The sequence below is a fragment of the Onychostruthus taczanowskii genome, unplaced genomic scaffold (assembly GCF_017590055.1).
Source record: "Onychostruthus taczanowskii isolate IOZ18803 unplaced genomic scaffold, ASM1759005v1 scaffold95, whole genome shotgun sequence".
Lineage (NCBI taxonomy): Eukaryota > Metazoa > Chordata > Aves > Passeriformes > Passeridae > Onychostruthus > Onychostruthus taczanowskii.
Window position 1 is genome coordinate 172687 of NW_024507546.1, and position 20713 is coordinate 193399.

General features: G+C 39.2%; 1 protein-coding gene across 1 annotated transcript in view; it reads right to left on the bottom strand.

The window, feature by feature from the left end:
* Positions 1–4740: 4740 nt before the first annotated feature.
* SCUBE1 (signal peptide, CUB domain and EGF like domain containing 1) overlaps positions 4741–20713 on the bottom strand; it is a 187462-nt gene continuing 171489 nt past the window's right edge. The window contains exons 12-23 of the mRNA XM_041426817.1: positions 20515–20634; positions 19313–19405; positions 17193–17309; positions 15362–15520; positions 14233–14436; positions 12628–12789; positions 10662–10829; positions 9661–9822; positions 8064–8261; positions 6491–6643; positions 5936–6015; positions 4741–4893 (exon numbers count right to left, since the gene is read on the bottom strand). Coding sequence (XP_041282751.1) covers positions 4741–4893; positions 5936–6015; positions 6491–6643; positions 8064–8261; positions 9661–9822; positions 10662–10829; positions 12628–12789; positions 14233–14436; positions 15362–15520; positions 17193–17309; positions 19313–19405; positions 20515–20634 — 1769 coding nt within the window. The remainder of the gene's footprint in view (positions 4894–5935; positions 6016–6490; positions 6644–8063; positions 8262–9660; positions 9823–10661; positions 10830–12627; positions 12790–14232; positions 14437–15361; positions 15521–17192; positions 17310–19312; positions 19406–20514; positions 20635–20713) is intronic.

The window sequence follows — 20713 nt, forward strand, 5'->3', positions numbered from 1 at the left end:
GAAGATTTTACTCTAGCTAAGTTTTGTATCTTTGTATTCAAAGATATTTAGAGTCCAGATATGGGAGCTGTCACAGAGCAGGTGAGTTTTGCTGTCAAACACCTGTCAGCAGACCCTGTATAAGAATCACAGCACTACTTTTGCTCCTGAAGTTCCTAACCTGCTATCTGCAAGATTAAAACTGGGTTTTTTGTAGGTAAAACTGATCTGAGAAATTTGAATGTGTTGGGCAGGCTTATAGAAAGTCACAGGGTGGGGTTTGACTGTCCTTTTGAATGCTGAACACATGTAAAGGATGTTTCTCACTCATGTGGCAGCATCCTTGCATTCTGCTCACAGACAGGATTTCAGGTGAGCTGTGCTCTTGAAAACCTGCTGACAGCTCAGAATGTGGACCCTCTGAAAATTCTCTGACCCATCCTGTATTTATTTAAGCTAGTCTAAAATTAAACTAAACTAAACCTGGCTTACAAGATAAGCTAGTTTTAAGTAAGCTTATTCTAGAGTGAAGCTGCTGTGTAGAAAGGATTAGTCTAAATCTTAAGTAATCATAACTTTATTCTATGGGGGTGGCACAATGAGGAAATAAATTTCTTTTGAAAAGTTAGTCTTTAGGTAAAAATCTAATGTATGATGGAAGAAGGAAGACAGGGCAAGAGAATGGGATGAAAGAAAGACTTCAGAAATTTTAAATCCAGTTTCAGCGAGCTAAATGTCCAGGCAGGGTAAGTCTTGTTATTGAAGGCAAGATGCAGTGGCAGAAGAGGTGGCAATGCACTGAACACAGAATCCTGTTGCTCCCTGTGCTCAAATGACACGCAAGAGGCACCTTCGTGTCCTCAGCACTTTCAAGGCACAACTCATGGCTTGATGAGCAACTTGTGATTGCTGCAGTGTCCTGGACTGCAGCATGTGTGCAGGCAGTGATTTGGTGGCCTGTGAGAATGGTTAGGGATGATTCACCACCACCTCACTAAAAATAAGTGCAGTATTTAAAGCAGAAAGAGAGGCTTAAAATGGTAAGTGCTGCAGGTGCAGCTTTTAAGCATACAGGCATTTGCAAATTGAAAATAAAGAGCCCTGTTTGTGCCATGGAATTGGGAAATCACAAATGGGCACTTCTTCAGTCTACCTGCATTAACACATAAATATGTTGTTACACCTGTCCTGCAGACAATGTGTAATTCTGTAAGAACAGATACAGGGCTGCATTTATTGGTATGTTCAAATGAAGTATTTCACATTCAGGGTAAAAGCTAAAATGTTATATTCTGCCATGTTTATGAAGCTGGTTTGGTTAAAGGCAGCTGTATTTCTCCTTGTATGGTTTTTGATTCCCAAATGTGTGTAGGTCTCGTCTGTAGAAGAAAACATTCTTTGTTGTTGTGCTGTTATTGTGTAGTACCAACAGGTTTGCTGACTTTGACAATGAAGGCAACCTACGCTAACAGATGAAGAGCTGAACTCACCTCCTATTTGGTGACAACCAGTTTCTGTAACTGTAAATCTAGTATGAAAGTCAAAGCATTTTTAACTTCTAGAGCTGATATAAAAATTCTGTGCTGTTTTTCAAATCAACTGAAACTAGTTCAGACTGCCCTATATACCACTTGTCATTACTTATTTAATTAGAAATTTGTACATCCAAGAGCATTTCTATGCAGAGTGGCAAGTGTTCAAGCCTGACTCATTTTCTAAATATATCAGATATGAACCCCCTCTATGTTCAAAATCTTTTAAGTGTCAACTTTTGAGGGTCAAATTATTCTCTTTCTTTCAGCACCTTCCTTCAGCAACACAAAGCCTGTGTTTGCCTCAGACATCCACAAGTGCCTTGTCCTGACTGTGGAGTCCCTGCCCTAATGGGGCTCTGGGGAATATCAGCCTCATTCTCAGGTTGTCTGTCAGGATGAACTGGACAAAACCCTGCTTTTTTGTAGTGTGGTTTTAAGTCAGGGCAAGTGGTGCCAGAGCCAAATGCAATTTCTCTTGCCTGCATTCACCTCTCACAGCTCTACTGAGGTCCCACTACCAGTGGCCAGAATTGGGATATGTCCCTCTTATGGTTCCTCTCTGGCACTGGATTTCCCATGGAGCTAGGAACCTGGAAAAAGTTACAGTGCTGCCAGTGATACCTGGAGTCTGGCATCACTGTCATACCATGGTATTACATCCAAACATGTTGGTTGTTAAAGAAAAATTTTAGCAAGGATTTTACTAAACTCAGTGTACAGTACCAGTTTTTGAAGTTTGCTTACTCAAGTGTGAAATACTAAAGATCACTGTAAATCATTTGGCAAGTAAGGAAGTTATTTTTTGCCATATTTTTAATATATTTTCCTTCTTATCTTTCAGTAGAATGGCTGCAATCCTGACTCATTCTAATGGATCTGAATAAAACTCTGAATAACCTATCACACTTCAAACTACTGTTTGGATGAAGTAGTTTTTTTAGCTATATACTCCTGCATAATTGAGTACCTGAAAAGATTTTTCCTTTTTAAAAACTTTTTTTTTGGTACAAATGACTATTGTTAAAGAAAAAATTAATGAAAACTTGTTCTTTTCAGTGTCCCTTGGTGAATCATAAATAAAAGTAGTTTTAACATCCTCAAGAAAAAGTTAGGTTTAACAGCCTTTAACAAAGGACTTTTATGGAGAAGTGACATTTTTTTAACAGGGGTTAATGTATATATTAAAAAGAAAGCTCACCAAAGATCCGAGGTCTACGAGCGGGGAAAAAAAATGTTAGACTATAAGGTCAGGTTGTTCAGGCAAAGAAAGAAAAAAATTATATTCTTCAACAGAAAAGTAAAGAAGGTAAGCAAAATTACAAGATGCTTTAGTAGAAAAACTCAAGAGAATACTTAAGGTGTGTTCTCATAGAAATGGAATATTCAACCACTTGTAGTCAACAGAGTCAACAGAAACCAATTGTGTAAATTTAAGCAGTACTTGCTCAAGGACAAAAAGAAAGTGTCAGAAGATAACCACAACCACCCCTAATATATGTCTTTGAGAACATCCAAACACGTGTTAAACTACAGGGTAGACAGGCAAAAAAAAAAGCAGCAAAGCAAAACTGTGTGTTAGTCTTTTTCTGAAAGGATGCTACCAGAAGAGTTCATTTCTCCATTTAATAAACTCGTAGAATCAAAAGGGAAAATTATACACAAGAGGAAGGGACTGAAAAGAAAAAAGGCTGAAAAACTAACACAAAATAAAGGCTCCCCTCCCATTTGATTTAGCTTCTGTGCCAGGAAACAGCAGGAAACCCAGGATTTATCATCATGGCAAACTGTCACTCTGTGAGCAGGGCCTGAGCACAAGGCTAAAGCTCTCCTGCAGTTCCTGTGCTTGATGGGCACTGTGGCTACAAATCTGGGATAAAAGGGAGAGCCAGGTCTCTGCAAACACAGAACCTGCCCTCCAACTCTTCTGCAAAACTGTGTCCTGTTCACCCCTGAAGCTCTGAGAATCTGGGGCTTGGACACAGTTGTGTTCCCAGTGTTTTAGACACAGCAGGTCCAGCAGCAGCTCCTCCCACGTGTGTTGTCCTGAGGATGACTCTGTTGGTCTGCATGTGGGGGGTTCCCAAGGGAGAGGCAACAGCTGGCCCTTTACTGGGCAGCAGTTGCATCTCCACTGATGCTATTTTTCCTGGAATAATACATATTGAAAGAGATTGTCCCAGAGTAAACCATTATCCAGTATTATAAACCCTTAGAAGGCTTCAGTTGGGTGTTAATAGAAGTGACAAGCACTTGGAGAAGTAATTTAATTGTCTACACAAAGTTACATATAGATATGAGTAAACAGGGTGTGTGGGAGTAAAGATTTAAGCAAGAATAATATTTACAGTAACTAGAGATAACATTACTAATGTACCCACAAATAGAAGTATATATTTATATATTTATATATTGTACTTAATTTGATGCTCTCTTAATGGAAAGAAAAACAAGATGACTAGTGTTGTTGCTCATTTCTCACATATCCTATTGTAAATGTCTTTAAAGGGACTGACTGATGCATGGAAATTCAGAGCAAAATCTGTTTCAATTAAGTAATTGACAGTGGCAGACCTCTGAAGAAGTTTAGAAGAGGATAGATAAAAACATTAGGATATTAGGGCATGGGACTCAATCTCATGTAATTAATAAAATAAAATCATACTTTTTTTTTTCTTCTTTTTTTTCCTTTTTGATTTCTACTTGAACAGAGGTTCCACCAAGCCACAAATGAGAAATAACAAAATTTAGATTGTTTTGTTTTCTTCTAAAGATTCAAATATAAACTTCAAGTGCAATTCAAAATCCAAGTATTATTTCTACTACATACTTCTTTATATAACAGAACTTATCTGCAGGTAGTTTAATATTTGACTAGATTCCTCCTTTTTTGACAAAAGTTATTGTTGATGAAAAATAAAAAGCTGGAAAGAGTATTTTTACATAGTGAGATTTCAGATGAAAAGTGAGGATACATTAGTGCAGACACAAATTTGGATCTACAACTAGATGTATTCAGAGATGCATAATTTCTTTTTTTTTCTTTGTAGTAAGAATCCCATTCTGAACATTAACTTTTAACAATTACAAAACATTACAGGTGTTCTTTGTTAACAATTGTGAACAAAGTCTGCAAAAAAGAGCTTTCAAATTAGCAAATGATTCTACTATGGAGGAAAGACAATAATTGACAGAAATGCAAAGTAACCAAAAATTGAATACCACTAGACTATTTGTATGGTCGTAGAAACCTGGAAACTTTTGATCGCAGTAGCTTTATAAATGATCTTGGAAACATTTCTTTTGACTCTTGTGCTGTGTACTTGAAGTAGTTTTGAGGGTGTGCCAGTACATCAAAGAGAGCTTTAATAAGTTTCTTGTCCTATGGAAGACAACATAGATATGTTAGATAAAAGCAAGGTTTGGATTTAGTGTCTGCATAGGTTTCAAAACTGAAGAACAATCAGGTCTGTTTTGCAAAACTTGAGTCTGGATAGAAGAGTGTAAGGAAACTGCTCCACGTTGCAGTGGAGTTTCAGAGAGATGAGTCTGCCTGCTGTGCTGGATGCTTTTTGCAGGGCTCCTGGTAGGAGCACTAACTACAAACTGCAGATATCTGCATTAGAACTGCAAGCTGCCTCTATTGTCTTTCTGACCTGTTCCATGCTGCTGTCCAGGCCTTCCTTCCATGGATGGAAGATAAGGCTGGTCCTCAGGGATGCTGAGCTTTCTAAGGACCTCCTGTACCTTGAGAAAGTCTTGATTCAGAGCCTCAGCACAGTGCCTGTGCCTGGCACTGTGCACTGCAGCTGGGACCTGAGCAACCCAAAAGCTGGAGGAAGAGAACAGTGCTTGGCAGAGATGGCCAAGGGGAGCTAGCTCTTCCTCATCTCCTGTCCTTCCAAGCCCTACATTTACATGGTTCAATTTTGCCCTCTGACCAACCTTTTTTTCAGTTTTAATTAGGTAGTTGTTACAGGTGTTGCTTGTATCTTTGGAAAACCATTTATTTTTGAGGCAAGATAGTGATTTAGGTAAATACATTCTTTAATGCACAGCAAACTTAATGAGTCATTTAAACATTTAAATGCCAGACCTAGGCTGAAGAAGGCTTTTCAAACAATAGGTCCTTCATTCTTGGCTGGCTAATTTTCTGAACATACAATCTTATGAATCATATTAACATCTATTTCATTTAGTTCCTGATTCCACAAAGGACATAAGCATGTCCTGAGCCCAGCTTAGTTACTTGATTTTGGGCTGCTTCAAATACCAGCATAAACCTCAGAACACAGAGAACTGAATTTGGGATCACCCTTGAGTTTTAAATATAATGACTGTATCAAGGTATTGAGAACTATTTTAGGAAAATGCTTAGGGAAAGGGATTCTTGATTGGCCTCAAAGAAAGCAGAAATTTCTTACCTTTAGAATTTCTTGATGGTTTTCTGATGCATACAACCTGCCATCTCGAACAATGTCTTCTATTAGTTGTTGATAATCCTCTGAAAAATAAAGATCAGATGAGTGACTGGGACATCCTTTGGGAGGGCAATAGTCAGACATGTGCTAGACCTCCTCTTGAAGACAGAGCTGAGAAATTTTGTATCCAGTAAATTACTCAGTGTCTCTCAGGTACCTGTATTCTAATTTAATCACCTTAAAATTCTCTATTTCTTTATAACAGTGGTTTTGAATTATCCCTATAAATACTTACATCCTCAAAAAACTACTCTCTCCAGATAATAATGCTGTATTATCTCCACTCTAGAGATGAAGAAACAGGAATACAAAATAACTTTTCAAACATTATGTATGCTATATGTATATTATTTCAAAGTCTTTGCAACTAAAATTAAATGAGGTGCATAAGGTTTTTCCTCATTCTTCTATCCCTGCAAGCAGTGTAAGAGAGATTCTAAAGGAAAATTTTCTCTAATTCAGATATAACACAAAGATGAAAACCAATTCCATTCTCACCATCGTAAGTCACATAGGGGACCTGAAATCCTTTGCCACTGTTTCCTTCATTCGACTTGAATTGAATCCAGAGTTTCCTTGATCTTGAGGTAAATGCAATAGGTCTCTCATAGGTTTGACATGTTTCATAAGTAGTAATTGAAGTAGGAGAAGCTAAAAATAAAGTTAAATGGTGTTCTTTATATAATAATTCTTGCACCCTTCCTCATCTAGGGGTCAGAGATGTCAAATTGACAAGACACTTCTCAGGTGACATATTCCTGACAGCAGAAACTTTTTGTGACAGAACGGATGTTGTCCTTATTTGCCTATAAAGAGAAGTAGGTTTTTCCATAGAGGTATAATTTTTGATGTTTAAAACTTCTATCAATATTAATTTTTTTTTTTTTACTACTCTAGCATTGTATCCCAGAGTGCCCATATGCTTGTCCCAGACAGGTAACGACAAGTGAGCTGCATGCCAGGCAGACATGGTAGCCAGCCCCTCCTCACATGGCCAGTTTGGGGAGCTCATCTGATACCAACAAACCATTTATAAACAGAAAGACAATAAAACCAGAATGTGACGTTTGGCATGGTAATTCTGAAGAAAAGACTGTCATACCCTGCAGAGTCAGTGATCCACAGAAGAATTAACCTGGATGTGAGGAGGTGGTTGGTGACAGCCAGCACAGCTTGGCTAAGGGCAAATCATGCCTGAAGTGTAACTTTACCCTGATGTGACTGGCTTTGGTCACTGTAGGAACCACAATTTGGGGTCAGAAGGACAACTGATGTGTTTTGTTATAATAAGTGCTTTCCTTTTAAAAAAGCTCATCTGCACAGGTATAATTTTCCTTTCATCTATAGTAACCAGGTGTCTTCCTTCTGATATACAGAGATGTCAGTACAGGCCCTCAGGGATAAAAAAATTGTTCTAGCAAATAAAAGACACCATTTTTTTGAGTAAATACACTGTTTTGAACAAAAACTCCATATGAACAATTGCTTTTCAGGTTTGGTGCCTCTTGATATAGCAACAAATCACCAGAAGGATGCCAACATTCTCCAATGCAAAAGAAGAGTGCATTTCATCTGGATCTCAACTTTAGAAGTTGTTGAATTAAATTCATAATCAAAGGCACAGTGCACCCCCTCCAATCCACAGAAAAGCAGGGTAACTTTGGATTTCTTGAGGGTGTCAGTTGTACCAACACACTGCCCAGATTTAGCAATAACTGCAGCATATATATATATACATTTACAAAAGATAAGTGGGAGCACAGTTTGTACAGATTACAGAGATAGTTCTCCAAATATAATTTATCATTGTTGACTTCTAGAATGGCAGTGATTTAGCCCATGTGGTAACTGGGCCAGACAGAAGTCCATTAACTGCTTTGTGATTCAGACAATAAACTTGAATAATAAATATCACACCACTAACTGTTATTGGTAGTGTTCTAACTTGCTGTGCCACTTCATTCAAGAAACCTTTTAGAAACACTGGCTACACTGAAGACAGTCGTCCCTTCAATATGAACTATTCACTCCATGAGTTTTCAGGAAATATAGCCCATGTCTGGCAACTTACCACTTTTTCTCATTACTAAAACATCTCCACATTCATCTTCAATTGGGAGAAATATCTCAGGTACTACGATGAGTATTCTTCTCTTTGGGGGTGGATTTATATTCCAAATGCATTCCACATTAGCTGGGTAGTCTCCAGGATAGTTGGGCGATTCAATGTAGCCAGTGTAGTCCCCTAGTTCTCCTCCACAGTGCTGGTCTGGGGAGAAAGGTAAATTAGTATCTGTGTTAGTTGATAAATTAATCTGAGGTGTTTTTCTGGATCTGTCATGAGCAAGCCTAAACTCCTTCTTGTGGCTTTAGAAATGAACACATTCTCCAGCTTTAAAGGAATATTTGATCCACAAGGTTGCTCCAGCTGATGCAAAACCTTCATCTCCAGTGCATGAATTGATTCAATGCTTCATTCCAGGATGCTTTAACTTTGCTTGAGAAATGCAAGTAAATAAACATGATCTAGTTGTGGTCACCATGGATACTGTGCTCACATGCAGAAGACATTCTGCTTTAACTTACCTGGTTTTTAATTGGCTTTACCTGAATGAGAGTGCTGGTCTCAACAGCCTGCCTTACTTAATTACAGATCTGCCTTGCTTCATCTTAGATTAAACCACTTAATAAAGGATCTCCATTGAGAGATCAGTTTTTCTTTCTGAGTTTTCAAAATCATATTGAATTTGGCACAAGTTACTTAAGTTTGATCTCCCCAGGCCTACTCATCCACATAAAATTAGATATATGTTTAAACATTTTTCTTAATCCAACCCCCAAATAGTATGCAAGGTCAGAAACTGGCTTGAAAACTGAGCTGACCTAAGACAGCAGAGTAACAAGGGTGGTTTTATTTTACAGGAAAATCAGCAAACTTCTTCAAATTCCATACAAATATATAGTTTACTCAAATGACATTAGAAATTATGAAGGGCTTATAAAATACATGGCACATAATCAGACTAAAAACTTACAGGAGATCTGCACACGAATAGTCAGTCAGATGACATTGCTTAATTATTATAGGAACATTCTCTCGAATTAGCATGGTAGAGATGAAAATAAAAAGCTTGCCTAAAGTAACCAGTCATTCACAAAGGATCAAATAAAACTGCACTGAAATCCTTGGGGATATTTAAAATTTTTAAGATAGGAGGCTGAGTACTGCAAAAAAGCCAACAAGAAGAACTCACTATCATAAGCGATACCTGGCAAGTGCAGCATGCATGACCATATCTTCTGACATTTTACAATTATTCTAAAATGGCAGTTACTCTGATAGAAGATATCCTGCTCTACAGAGACATATAGAAATATGCATCACTGTTACACAACTTACAGGATCTAGGAATTTAAAGGCTCTGTAGTTTTAACTTGTAGCTGGAACACTGTGAAATCATATTAAATCTAATACACTCATATGCCTCAAGTGGTACTGTCCCAACTTTTTTTCCTAATTGTTTTCCCAACTTTTACTCTTCCCTCTGGCAGCAGATATTTGCTAAATAGGAAATACAAATCTGAAGTCCAGCCTGACAGATGCAACCTTTGAGCTGCAGTTCAGATGCAAAGACACGCTCTGTGTCACTGATATAAATGTGACTTACTTTTGCAATGCGTGACATTGGTGGAGCCATCAAAATCTGTACTGGTGTTGCCAGGGCAGGTGATGCAGTAGTTCTGACCAAACTCAGGCTGGTATGTTCCCACAGGGCACCGGATACATCTGTGTGTTGTGGAGTTGTAGTAGTGTCCAGGAGAACAGTGAACTGCAAGGTAGGAGGTGTATTATTTTCAAAAAGTACCAACCTCCAGTGCAGAGAGCTTTCCTCTGGTCTGCACACCTGGTCTGAAACATTCTTATTAGGCCATAAATGGCAGAAAAGACACCAACTCCCTGTATTTCCCAGTATAAAGAATCTTGCAACTAAAACCCAGAGCAAAACCCTTACGAACTAGAAATATGTGATACGTATCTCTCACTGTATTTTATATATTTGTAATAAATGGAAGTGATGTAAATCCACCTCAACAAGAAAAATTGCATTCACAGTAGCAGGAGAGAGGTTTCCATTAGTGTCTGTTTGCCAGGGCCAGCATGTAATTTCAGTAACTAAACCAAAATGCATTTGGGCAGATTCCTTCTTCAGCATTGGCACTGGAAGTTGACATTATGGAATACAGAATGCATTGCACCCTTACAGTTTCTGCCTAGCCCATGAGTAATCCTTAATTTTGTATAACTTTTGTAGTGCTTAGTTATTGTGATACAGAAAATAAAAAAATACAGGACATGAAAGTGAAAGCATTGTCTAATCCACGTTTGTGTTATTTATTGCCACACAGTGGGGCTGATTCCCTTACCAGTAGCAGTGCTGACCCCCTGCCTGCCTGTGGTAAATTCCAAAGAAAACCATAAATCCTGTTCGATCTGCACAACCTCGGGAGACCATTCCTAGTTTACAGATTTCTTGACCATTTCATTTAATCACACACCCATGCAGCAACAACGTTTGATTTGGAGCCTTCAAGAGTCCCTTGACACTGCTGATAAACAACCAAAGGCCCAGAAGTAGGAAGATGAATTGTGGATGCATTTTGAATTCACCTTTGGTTTCACAGTCTTGAAAGGAAACAGCACCTTCGTATTTGGTCACAAGCCCACCGCCACAGGGAAAGCAGAGGGTCCTTCCTGGTTCAGGCTGATAGGTACCAAGAGGACAGACTGTACAAGGTTTAAAACCATCTGAAGAGTAGTGCCCAGGAGAACACTGCCCTAGAAATTGAAAATGATCATCTGTATTAGTGTGTTGACTTTTCTGGATGAAGTATAAAACCCACAAGTAGTTAGCAAGGCTTTCTTTCACTTAATCATGTGACATCAAGACAGCTGCAGATTAAATTCTAATCTTACCTGCATATTTTGTATTGTTTCTGTATCTTCTTCCTAAAACCACCACCAGTAAATAGAACCAGTTTCATAATATGCTTTTTGGCAACTATGCTTCTGTTAGGATTTTTTTTTTTTTTAAGAAAGGGGTCTATCAAGATTTCATTAGAATACTTTGTACTTTCACCAATTCTTTCATATCAGTATTTCAAAGCACTTTATAGGAAGAAATGGAACTGAATCATGCCTATGAAGCAAGTTTTTGTACCTCCAAGTTAGAGATGTGGACAGTGAATCATGGGGTTTACCAGATGGGATGGTAGCAATCCAGCACCTTGTCTATGAGAATACCTAACACCAACAGCTTTTCACGTAGTTGTGAAAACTAGTGCTTGTCAGGTGCTCCTCTGCCAGAAAAAAGAGATTTGTGTAAAGCAAATTGCTTTGTGAATAATATACTGACAGAAGTTTCCAAACTGGCTCTCCAGGCAGTTTCTGATAGACATCTGTTTGGCTTGGTTCTTGTTAGCTTGAGTGCTTTCCTCTGTGAACCTGAGAACCAGGATGTCAGGTTTTTCAAGCTGTGGCATGAATTTGTATCATCATACCACTCCAGACTGGACACCAGCACTGTGAGATGCTACATATTCCCTGAGGTTGCCTAATCCCAGTACTTTGTAATTTAGCTTCCCTGAGAATTGAACATCAGACAGAAACAACTGGCTTGAAAAGAAGAGAGTTTTAAGAGCTCTAGGTATTGCTGCAGTCTCATAAGAACCTGATACTTGCTGGGAAATGTTTGGGGCATTCAGTATTTTGGGTGCTTGGCATAAGTGAGGAACTGTGGTACTCAGGATGAACTAGAGCTCCTGAGTGAAAGCCAAGTTCAAGTTCTGTCCCCACAAAAGCCAAACTCCTATGGATACTTGTGGGGCCAGGATCCCCAGGATTTCCTTGTGCTCCCATCCCAGCTGGCTGGAATATGACCATACAAACTGGCTATTGTGACACAGATCTCAGAGAAATATTATGATATTACTAATTTGAGGACAATTTTGCTCTTGTTATTAAAAGCAAAACTGATCGATGTGGTCTGGTCCAACTGGTTACTGGAACCCAGACTGGAACATGTTTCCTGGTAGGATTTGTGACCCTTGTGGGGGACCCATGCTGGAGCAGGCTGTGCCTGAAGTACTGACCCTCTGGAAAAGTGACTTATATTGGAGAACTCTTGCCCATGAGATGGGGTCACATTGGAGAAGCTAATGAAGCCTCCTGTGGGAGGGGCCCCATGCTGTATTAGACTCATTAGACTATTATAATGAGCAGGCTCATTATTAGACTCACCAACACCAGTCCAAAGCAATCCATCCCTTTGGCTCACAATACACTAAGTCCTTACAAGTCAAGGTACTCCCATACCTGAGGTGAAGCACAAAGTGCTTTGCTTGGCTTGCTCATTTCCATCCCACAACTCACACTGCTGTAGCAGATCCCATCATCTTGTCAGCAATGGGAGCACGGATGGCCCGAGCCATACCATCCATTGCTTGTAAGTGCACAGAGATTTCTTCTATTACCTTTAGAAGCCAGAACTGTGGCAGGCTCTCTCCTCTTTCAGCCTCCTTACCTCACAGGGTGTGTATGGCAACACCTAAAGGTTTTATAATCAAGTTCAACTTGCCTCCACATTCTGAGATGTTCCGGGCGCCCGCTACTCCCTGGCCATCGTTGCTGGGGCAAGGCTCACAGGTGAGTTGGCCTTCTGTGTCCTGGTAGGTTCCTGGCAAGCATGGGACGCACTGGTTGTGTTCTCCGCTATAGAAGGTGCCCGTGCTGCAGGTAACTGAGGAAACAAAGGGGAAGCCTACATAAGGATGTTCACTTTCATCACATCATTTGCCCTAATATCGAACATTTAGAGAAGGTGGATGTCTTTGGCCCCAGGATTATGATGGCACATGTTTTGCATGTGTTAGTCCAGGATCCTTGCCTGATGTAAACAGACCCATCTCTAGTTGGGTTTAGGTCAATTTCTATCAGGGTGAGGTCCTGCTTCTAATGTTTAAACTATTAAATGGCTTTGTAGTGCACTCAGGTGTTTATCACACGTGTTGTTAATAAAGCTGGGTGCACTCTTGAAACAGTCTTGCAGTTCATTAAAGCAGTGCTGCATAAAATGTGGGAAGTGTAAGCTTTTAGTTTATACCAGGTTACAAGTTGGTTTTATGGCAGATGACTACAAAAAGTCTGTCCACTGAGATCAGTTCTAGAGATTTCTCCATGGGCAATGTGTCCCCTGTAATAGTTTCTGTAATAATTTCTGTCTCTTGCCACCCAAATACCCCAACTGATCAGCATCCTGAATACAAATATGAATACATATGCTTTTCTGGCTTCAACAGGACATGTAACTGCATTTCACGTTTTTCTCTGATGGGTAGGGGTGGTTAAAATGTCTGAGTTTCTAGATACTGATAGCAACAGCCTTTCAAATACAGTTTCTATATCATTCTTCCCATATGATGACAACTACCTCTGAACCCACTCACTGGAAGCACCTATCAGATGTGACCTCTTTTGGCTTGTAAATCGCTTCATATCTCAAAAGCTGCAAAAATAGGTATGCTGATTTTGAAAAGATGTCTGTAAGTGATTAGAAAACTTGCAGTACTGAGAACTACCATTAAAAAATTTGCATTATCACACTGTCCCCAGCAAAGCATTAGAGCCTGATAACATGGGAAGAGGCTTAAAGGAATTAGGGTTTTTTTTTTTAAACTGGACCTCTTGAGCATTAAATATAACATATCCATGGGTCATGGATTATTTGATGGTGAGGTGAGTGACACTGGGGATATAAAAGTAGATGTACAGCAACTATGCAAATATCATATTAATGTTTTACTGAATTGTAAATATATATAAATAGAAATAAATGTAAATATATTAAAATATAGAAATATAAATACATGTAAATATATTTTGGTAAGATGGGAGCAACTGGGAACTAACTGCCAACATTGTCTTGTGGCAGATTTTGATACCTGCCACCTGACAGCATGGGAATTTATCCAAATTTATACTTCTGTTTTCCCAGAACTATCTAATGAATTCCCTTCAGAGTCTTATGAACCATGCATAGTCCATGTATATATGCTGAGTAATACTGATAATTAAATTCTAAATCGTTATCTCAGAGATTTCCTCCCTGTTCACCATGGAAAAAGTAATTTCAGACTGCTTGATTTGGGGGATATGACTGAATATTTGAGCTCTTTGGACTTACCACATTTTCCATCCTGCAGTACTTGCCCTGTACTGCACACTTCATGCCCTTCAGTAGCTTTAGCTGGCTTCTGAGCCACTTCATATTCTGTCCCAGAAAACTGAATGTAAAATTGCTGTTTATTAATAGATTTCCTCAATGTTTTGATTGCAGTTTGCAGCTTCTGCTCCATCCTTTTCCGAACACAGTCAATGTTACAGGTGTCTAGATGGGAAATGATAACAAAACTAGAAGCACTTGAGATTCATGTTTAAAAGAGGTGCTTAACAAAAAGCTTAGCCTGCATTGCACTATGACATCTCTTTGTTTGTTTCACTGTCTTGTCCATACAAATTGAAGCAGCAGCTCACTGTATTCAAGATCAGGCATTTCAAAGGGACAGGACAGTATCCTGAACTCCATGGAGCAGTTCCATGGCCTGCAAGTGCATGCTGAATGCTGCAGAAAGCATTAATCCCAATATGTTCTCCTTTCAAGTGTGTGTTCAGTCTGCCACCATTAATGTCCCTGAATTTCCTCTGCTTATGCTTTTCTTAGTTGGTTAGGAACTCCTGCCACTTCCCTGACCAAAACACCTTTGAGTCGGTGACAAAAAGAAAGGTGCTTTCAGGCACAACTGCTGTTTGAACCACCTGGCTAATGAGGTGCTCCTCAAGATTAAGAAATCTGCCTTTGAGGACTGACATCTTTATAGGATTCAGTCCACATTTTCTTTGGCTGGAATTTATAACATAATATTCCATCTCATTTATAACTTGAGGCAATTAGTTTTATTCCAAATTTTGGTAAGAAAACATGAATTTTTCAACTGTGTGATAAAACTGTCTGATTTGCAGAGTAAATATTCAGCAACTTATATTTTAGAGGATATTTTTATCATCATTTTTGCAGAACTTCTTCTTAATCTTCATGTTTCCTGTACATCGATTAGCACTTCTGCTGTTTAAAGAAATCACACTGGATTAAAGCGCATGACTTAACTCAAGGTCTTGAAGGAATTTTAATGCAGGTTCAGTTTTTGTTCCTTTGGCTTAATTTCATGGCAGCTTGATGAAATAGCATCAAGGAGATTTTAACACCCTGAAGAACTAAATTCTGATTTCTCTCCACAGACCAATCTTTCACAAACCTGAGACTTCTTCAGACTTCATCTCCACTTCAAACTCTGCAGTGATATGGGACACTTCTTTTGATGGTGACTTGCGGCCTCGGCGTTTTTTCTTGGAGGAATCGCACTTGAGGTTCACAAAGGTCACCTGGCAGTTGTCTTTACAGGGGAACTGACCTCCTTTGCATGAGAGAAGAAACACGGGGAAGAAATCAAGTAGCAAAGTAGCACGTGACAGGCTAACAAGTGATATCCTACTGGATTGTCATGAATGCAGTGACAGGCTTCATAACATTTCCTGTGTGTTGTTAAATACCTCCTTCTCCAGGCAGTGCTGGGATTGCTCATTTTGCTATGAATGCAGAAGGCAAAAGCACAGCCTGGCAATGCTCAGCTGCACAATGGTGCTTCCAATGCCTAAAACTGCCCAGCCCTTTTCTGCATAAGGATTAAGGATTGGAAAGCTCTTTACAGAAATTATTTTAGATCACAAATACTATAAACTATATCTGATGGCTGAACAAAGCAAGAGAGTAAATTTCATAAATGTATGAGAATGTCAGGCCTGGGCCTCTAAAAACTATTAGTGGATATTCCATCTCTTTCAGAAGTGACAATCATCAGACAGCAAAGGTTTTAAAAGGCTTTGATTATGAGGTTATGAAAATATATTGAAAGGTTTTATCTGAGCAGGAATCGTAGTTTGCCACAGGTGATGAAACTTCCAGGTCAGGGAAGAAAGAGAAGTTTGTAGCACTCAAGCCATCAGAAGGATTTCATTCCAAGAGTGTAGTTATACTATGTAATCTTACTGTTAGACTCAGAGGTCAGATGACATAATAAACACAAAGCAAAGCAAGCAAAGGACAAGGACATGCATCCAAGAAACACATTCCCATAGTGATTGTATGGACCAAAAAATTTGACTTCTATGACTTTAAAAACGAGTCTGATAATCACATTTTATTCACAGGGTAAGCATCTTGATGACTAAGACTTAAGTCAATACTTGTAAAATGAGAGATACAAATGTGTAGATTGCGGGGTAAAGGTGAAATATGAGTCTAAATTTTAAAAATAAAATCTTTAAACTATTCACTTTTTCAAAAAATAGCTGTTTTTACTCTCCTCTGTTCAGGGCTCATGTAAGATTTTGCTAGTGAAAGTGGTGGTAAGACAAATTTACAACAGAGAATGCATCACCATTAGATTTTTAGTGTAAGCTGCTAAGTTGCTTTAAGTAGCAATTTAACTTTTTAAATACAACATTTTGGTTAATGACACCTAAATATTATAAATGTTTTTTCTAATATCAGAACTACTTCCTCTTTCATAACAAAAGATCTAAGGCTGTGTAACATGAGATTTTCATTATAAACTTCCTTCTTTGGGGTTGTCTTTGGAGTTACAATAGATTACTAATCCAGCATAAACCAAAAAAAGAATAGCTTTTGTTTTCTTTTAAAAACCTCAATTGGGAAAACCAAACCAAACCAAACCAAATTGACATGGTTTCACATAACTTTGCATTAGTCACAGTTTTTTGTCTCAGGGTATTTCTGCCATTATCAAGGCCAGGAAAAGGCCAGCTTAATTCCAAGCTCATGTACTTTTGAACAAAGATTTTTCAAAGCAACTGGTGAGTTTTTCAGCACTCAAGATCCAAACACAAGGCACTGTTCAACCACAGTGGGAACCTTGGCCTTAACTTAAATTCAGACGAAATATGTAAATGATCGATTTTTTCCCTGTCTGCACCATGAAAACAAAGCACGCAAATGAACAAGAAAACAAATAAACAAACAAACAAACAAATTAAAGTGCTGTTTACATGCTGGAAGAAATCACCTACCTGAAACAGCCAGCTTCCCAGAATCTTTTGGTTTGTCTTTGCTGCGAGGCCGTAAATGGCATTTTGCATCTTTGATTTTAAAACGAGCTTTCTGCTTAATTGGAGGGGCTAGGGAATCTGTTAATGTAAAGTAAAAATCTACCATTGAGACAGAAATTAAGCGAGATCTGGAACTTATTTTTAAAAACAGTCTCCAAAGCTTTCTTGTGATTTAGAAAAGAGGAAGCCTAAGAATTACACAGCTTGTACAAGTGGGTCCATTTCCACAAGTTCATTTTTTTAAAGTGAGTTCCTACCCTTGGGCCCAGCCAGGTCAATGAATGTGCTAGTACCATGCTTGCTCTGCACATCTTCTCAGATTTTGAGTGAATTTGTCTTTTACTATGAGAAAGATTAATTCCTCCCTTTATTTTTTTCCTGGGGTCTCTGTGAAGTCCCATGTTACTTGTAGTTCTGCTCCTGCTAGTGCCAGTAAGGTTAATTTAGTGGAGCTATGCTGTTGGCAATTGAAAACCATCCAAAGGAGCTGCCTCTATTGCAGTCTGTGGCTTGCAAGCTTTATCCCTCAGGTGTAAACCCAAGGCAGGTTTCACAGTCTTGTTTTAAAGGCTGCTATACAGTCATGCAATGAGTAGAAAATGGAGCTGCTGGCTGATTTCCTCACGAAGTCTCTGAGTAAAAGACTGGCCTGGCTGTCACCTGCCAGCTGCTTTGGGATGCCTGCTGGCCCTTGGCAGAAGGTGGAGGGTGGTCCCAGGTGATGCCACAGCATGGGTCCCTCTTTCCTTGGTAGGGCTTTGCTGAACCAGGACTTTAGAGGTGGCCTGATCCTGTGCCACAAGCAGGCACATCTGCTGCTAGGCTGTGCCACTCCACAGCACTGTACCACCCAGCATATCCCATATATATAAGAAATACATAGAGAACTGGAAAATGGGAGAGAAGTACAGCAGGTATGTGTAAGGTGGGCTGACTCTTCCTACCTGCTGCATGTTGTTTCAGCCGTTTCTAATTTTGCCAGGCATCAAGTTTTTGTGGTGGGTTTTTTTTTTTTTGCTATCAGCTTTCATAAACATTTGAAATATCTGCAAAAACAGTCCAGCCATTTTTGAGAAAAAGGTGCATGAAATGCAGTATTTTCTCACAGAAGTCCCATAACTTTTTATGGGGGGATAATCTTTTACCCTTGCAGTAGGGGAAGGCTGTGCTCCCATGGGAAGGCTTTGCAGGGGAGGGCTGCAAAGGGAACCCACCCTTGTGCTACTGCTGGGTCCCTCTGGCTCACTCCCTATCCTGGGAAAAAGTCCCATTTTGATATGCTCACTATTGCCTTGCCAGACTATGGAAAGCAAATATTTCTAAATATTAGTCCTTTTTGAACATATCTCAAACCTGCAGCACTCCCACACTGACCCACCAACACAACGCTGCAGCCCCACACACCCCACCCTCAAGGAGAGGCTGCAGAAAATGAGTGTGTGCATAAGGGAATATTGGCTACCTTTGATACCTCAAGATTTTTGCTTTTTATACATTTTCAATATATTTATAGCTTTGTAGACCATTAATATATGGTTATATAGCCTGGTATTTTTCCTACCTTTTCTCTTAGATTTTAGAATAATAAGCTAACCCTACTAATACATACTTGGAATTCTGTTTAGCTTTATTCTTAATAAGAGATTTCCTGACAAGGACATCTTATTTTCTACCATAATTTAAGAGACATAATAAGAGAAGAGAGCAAAGAAGCCCCAAGGGGGCTGACCCACGGGTGGGTTACTGAGGTAACTGATTTCCTATTGGACATCCCAGCCACATATACTAATTAATTAAACTTACAGAATTAGAGAAATCCTTTACCACATGTGCACAGAGCCATATTTTGTGCACCTGAAAGCTTTCATTGAAGATTTACTTTTTCATCTTCCTACTTTATTGCAAGAATTACTTTTTTATATTACACCGCTTCAACTCTGTTGCAAGGCTTTTCCTTCTGTTATTAGGCAACACCTTAACCCTTGCCTAACCTAATGAACGAGCCTGATGTCCTGCAATCCCCCGAGGTCCATGACCTCCCTCCCGGGCCCAGGACAGGGGAGCAAGCAGGGCAGACCCACCTGAGCAGCTGGGCAGTGTGGAGTTGCGCCTGGGCTGCACCTTGCCTTGCTGCACGGGGACACCGCAGCTCAGCGTGTAGCTGTTCTCTGAGTCTGGGGGACAGAACACAGTCAGCACATGGGCAACAGCCTCACAAACTCGAGGCTTCAGCTTCTCAGTGCCACTAAACAATGAGATATTTTAAGTGCTGAACTTGGATTTTAAGTGGCTGAAATACTTTGCCAAAAAGCTTCAACACTTCACTGTGTTGAACTTTTTGACGGCAAAGTTTGTTTCTTCCAGCACTGGAATGATACGTTTCATAAGTGATTTGGCACAAGGTTAGCTGTGCACAAGTAAAAAATATTTTGTATTTGTCCATGGCAAAATCCTTCTGCTTCCCTGTAATTTAGAAAATAAACCATGTATTTCCATAATAATTTTAGCTTCAGGCTCCAACAGAACTTATTGGCAAAAACAGAAATAGCATGCTTAGAACCATAATGGCGTTTAGAACCATAATGGTGTTTAGAACCATAATGGTGTTTACATATTACAGAGCTAAAACTCTGTCTTGGTACTTACAATTAGAGAAATGCATGTTCCACTAATATCTCCTAAATTGAAAATAAAGTGTGAATAAAATGTTAGCTTGACTGCATATAATGCCAAGGTTAAATGTGAAAGTAGACATCCAAAGATAATCCTGTGCTAGAACATCTATGAAAAAGCAATAGCAATCCCCTCCTTCTTCCCTGCAAAACTGTGAAGATGAAAACTACCAGTAGCAAATGGTAAAAAATAAAAAAAAGGAGGGAGCGGAATGAAATGCCCAATTTTTTGTAAATAATACTCAGCTGGACTGAGTTAACCACCACGTTAGCCAGGATGGTGCAGAAAAAAATTGTTATATATTGAATTGCTGTGACAAAAGGGAAGACAAAAATGAACAGTTTATTTTAGTGAATTCCTGTTACTTTTTAATACAAGCTTTTTGTTAGAATTTTCCCACCCTCTCAACTGACATCTCAAATTAAACAATGAAGGACCAAACTTCTCATGTGGCGTTGACAATCAGCTCTTCTTGATTTAACTTATAATGAGGTTTTGCTCATTTACTGTTGTCCATAACAAAAAATGAATGCAAGAATCATCAATACATTAACAGAGAAAAGTCAGTAAGTCATATCCCAGACGAAGAGGACAAATAATTTGCACAAACCTGGAACAAAAAGAGTATTGGATGGGCATGACAGGAAGCAGCTCTCTATGCCTCCTGTCTTACTGCATACTAGCTGAGCCTTGGGAGCTGTTTTGGCATTTGGGAGACATTTCACCGTATCTGAGGAGAAAAAAAAAAAGAAATGTAAAACAACTGCACACTGCCCAACCCAGGAACTTGTGTGCACACTTGGATACAA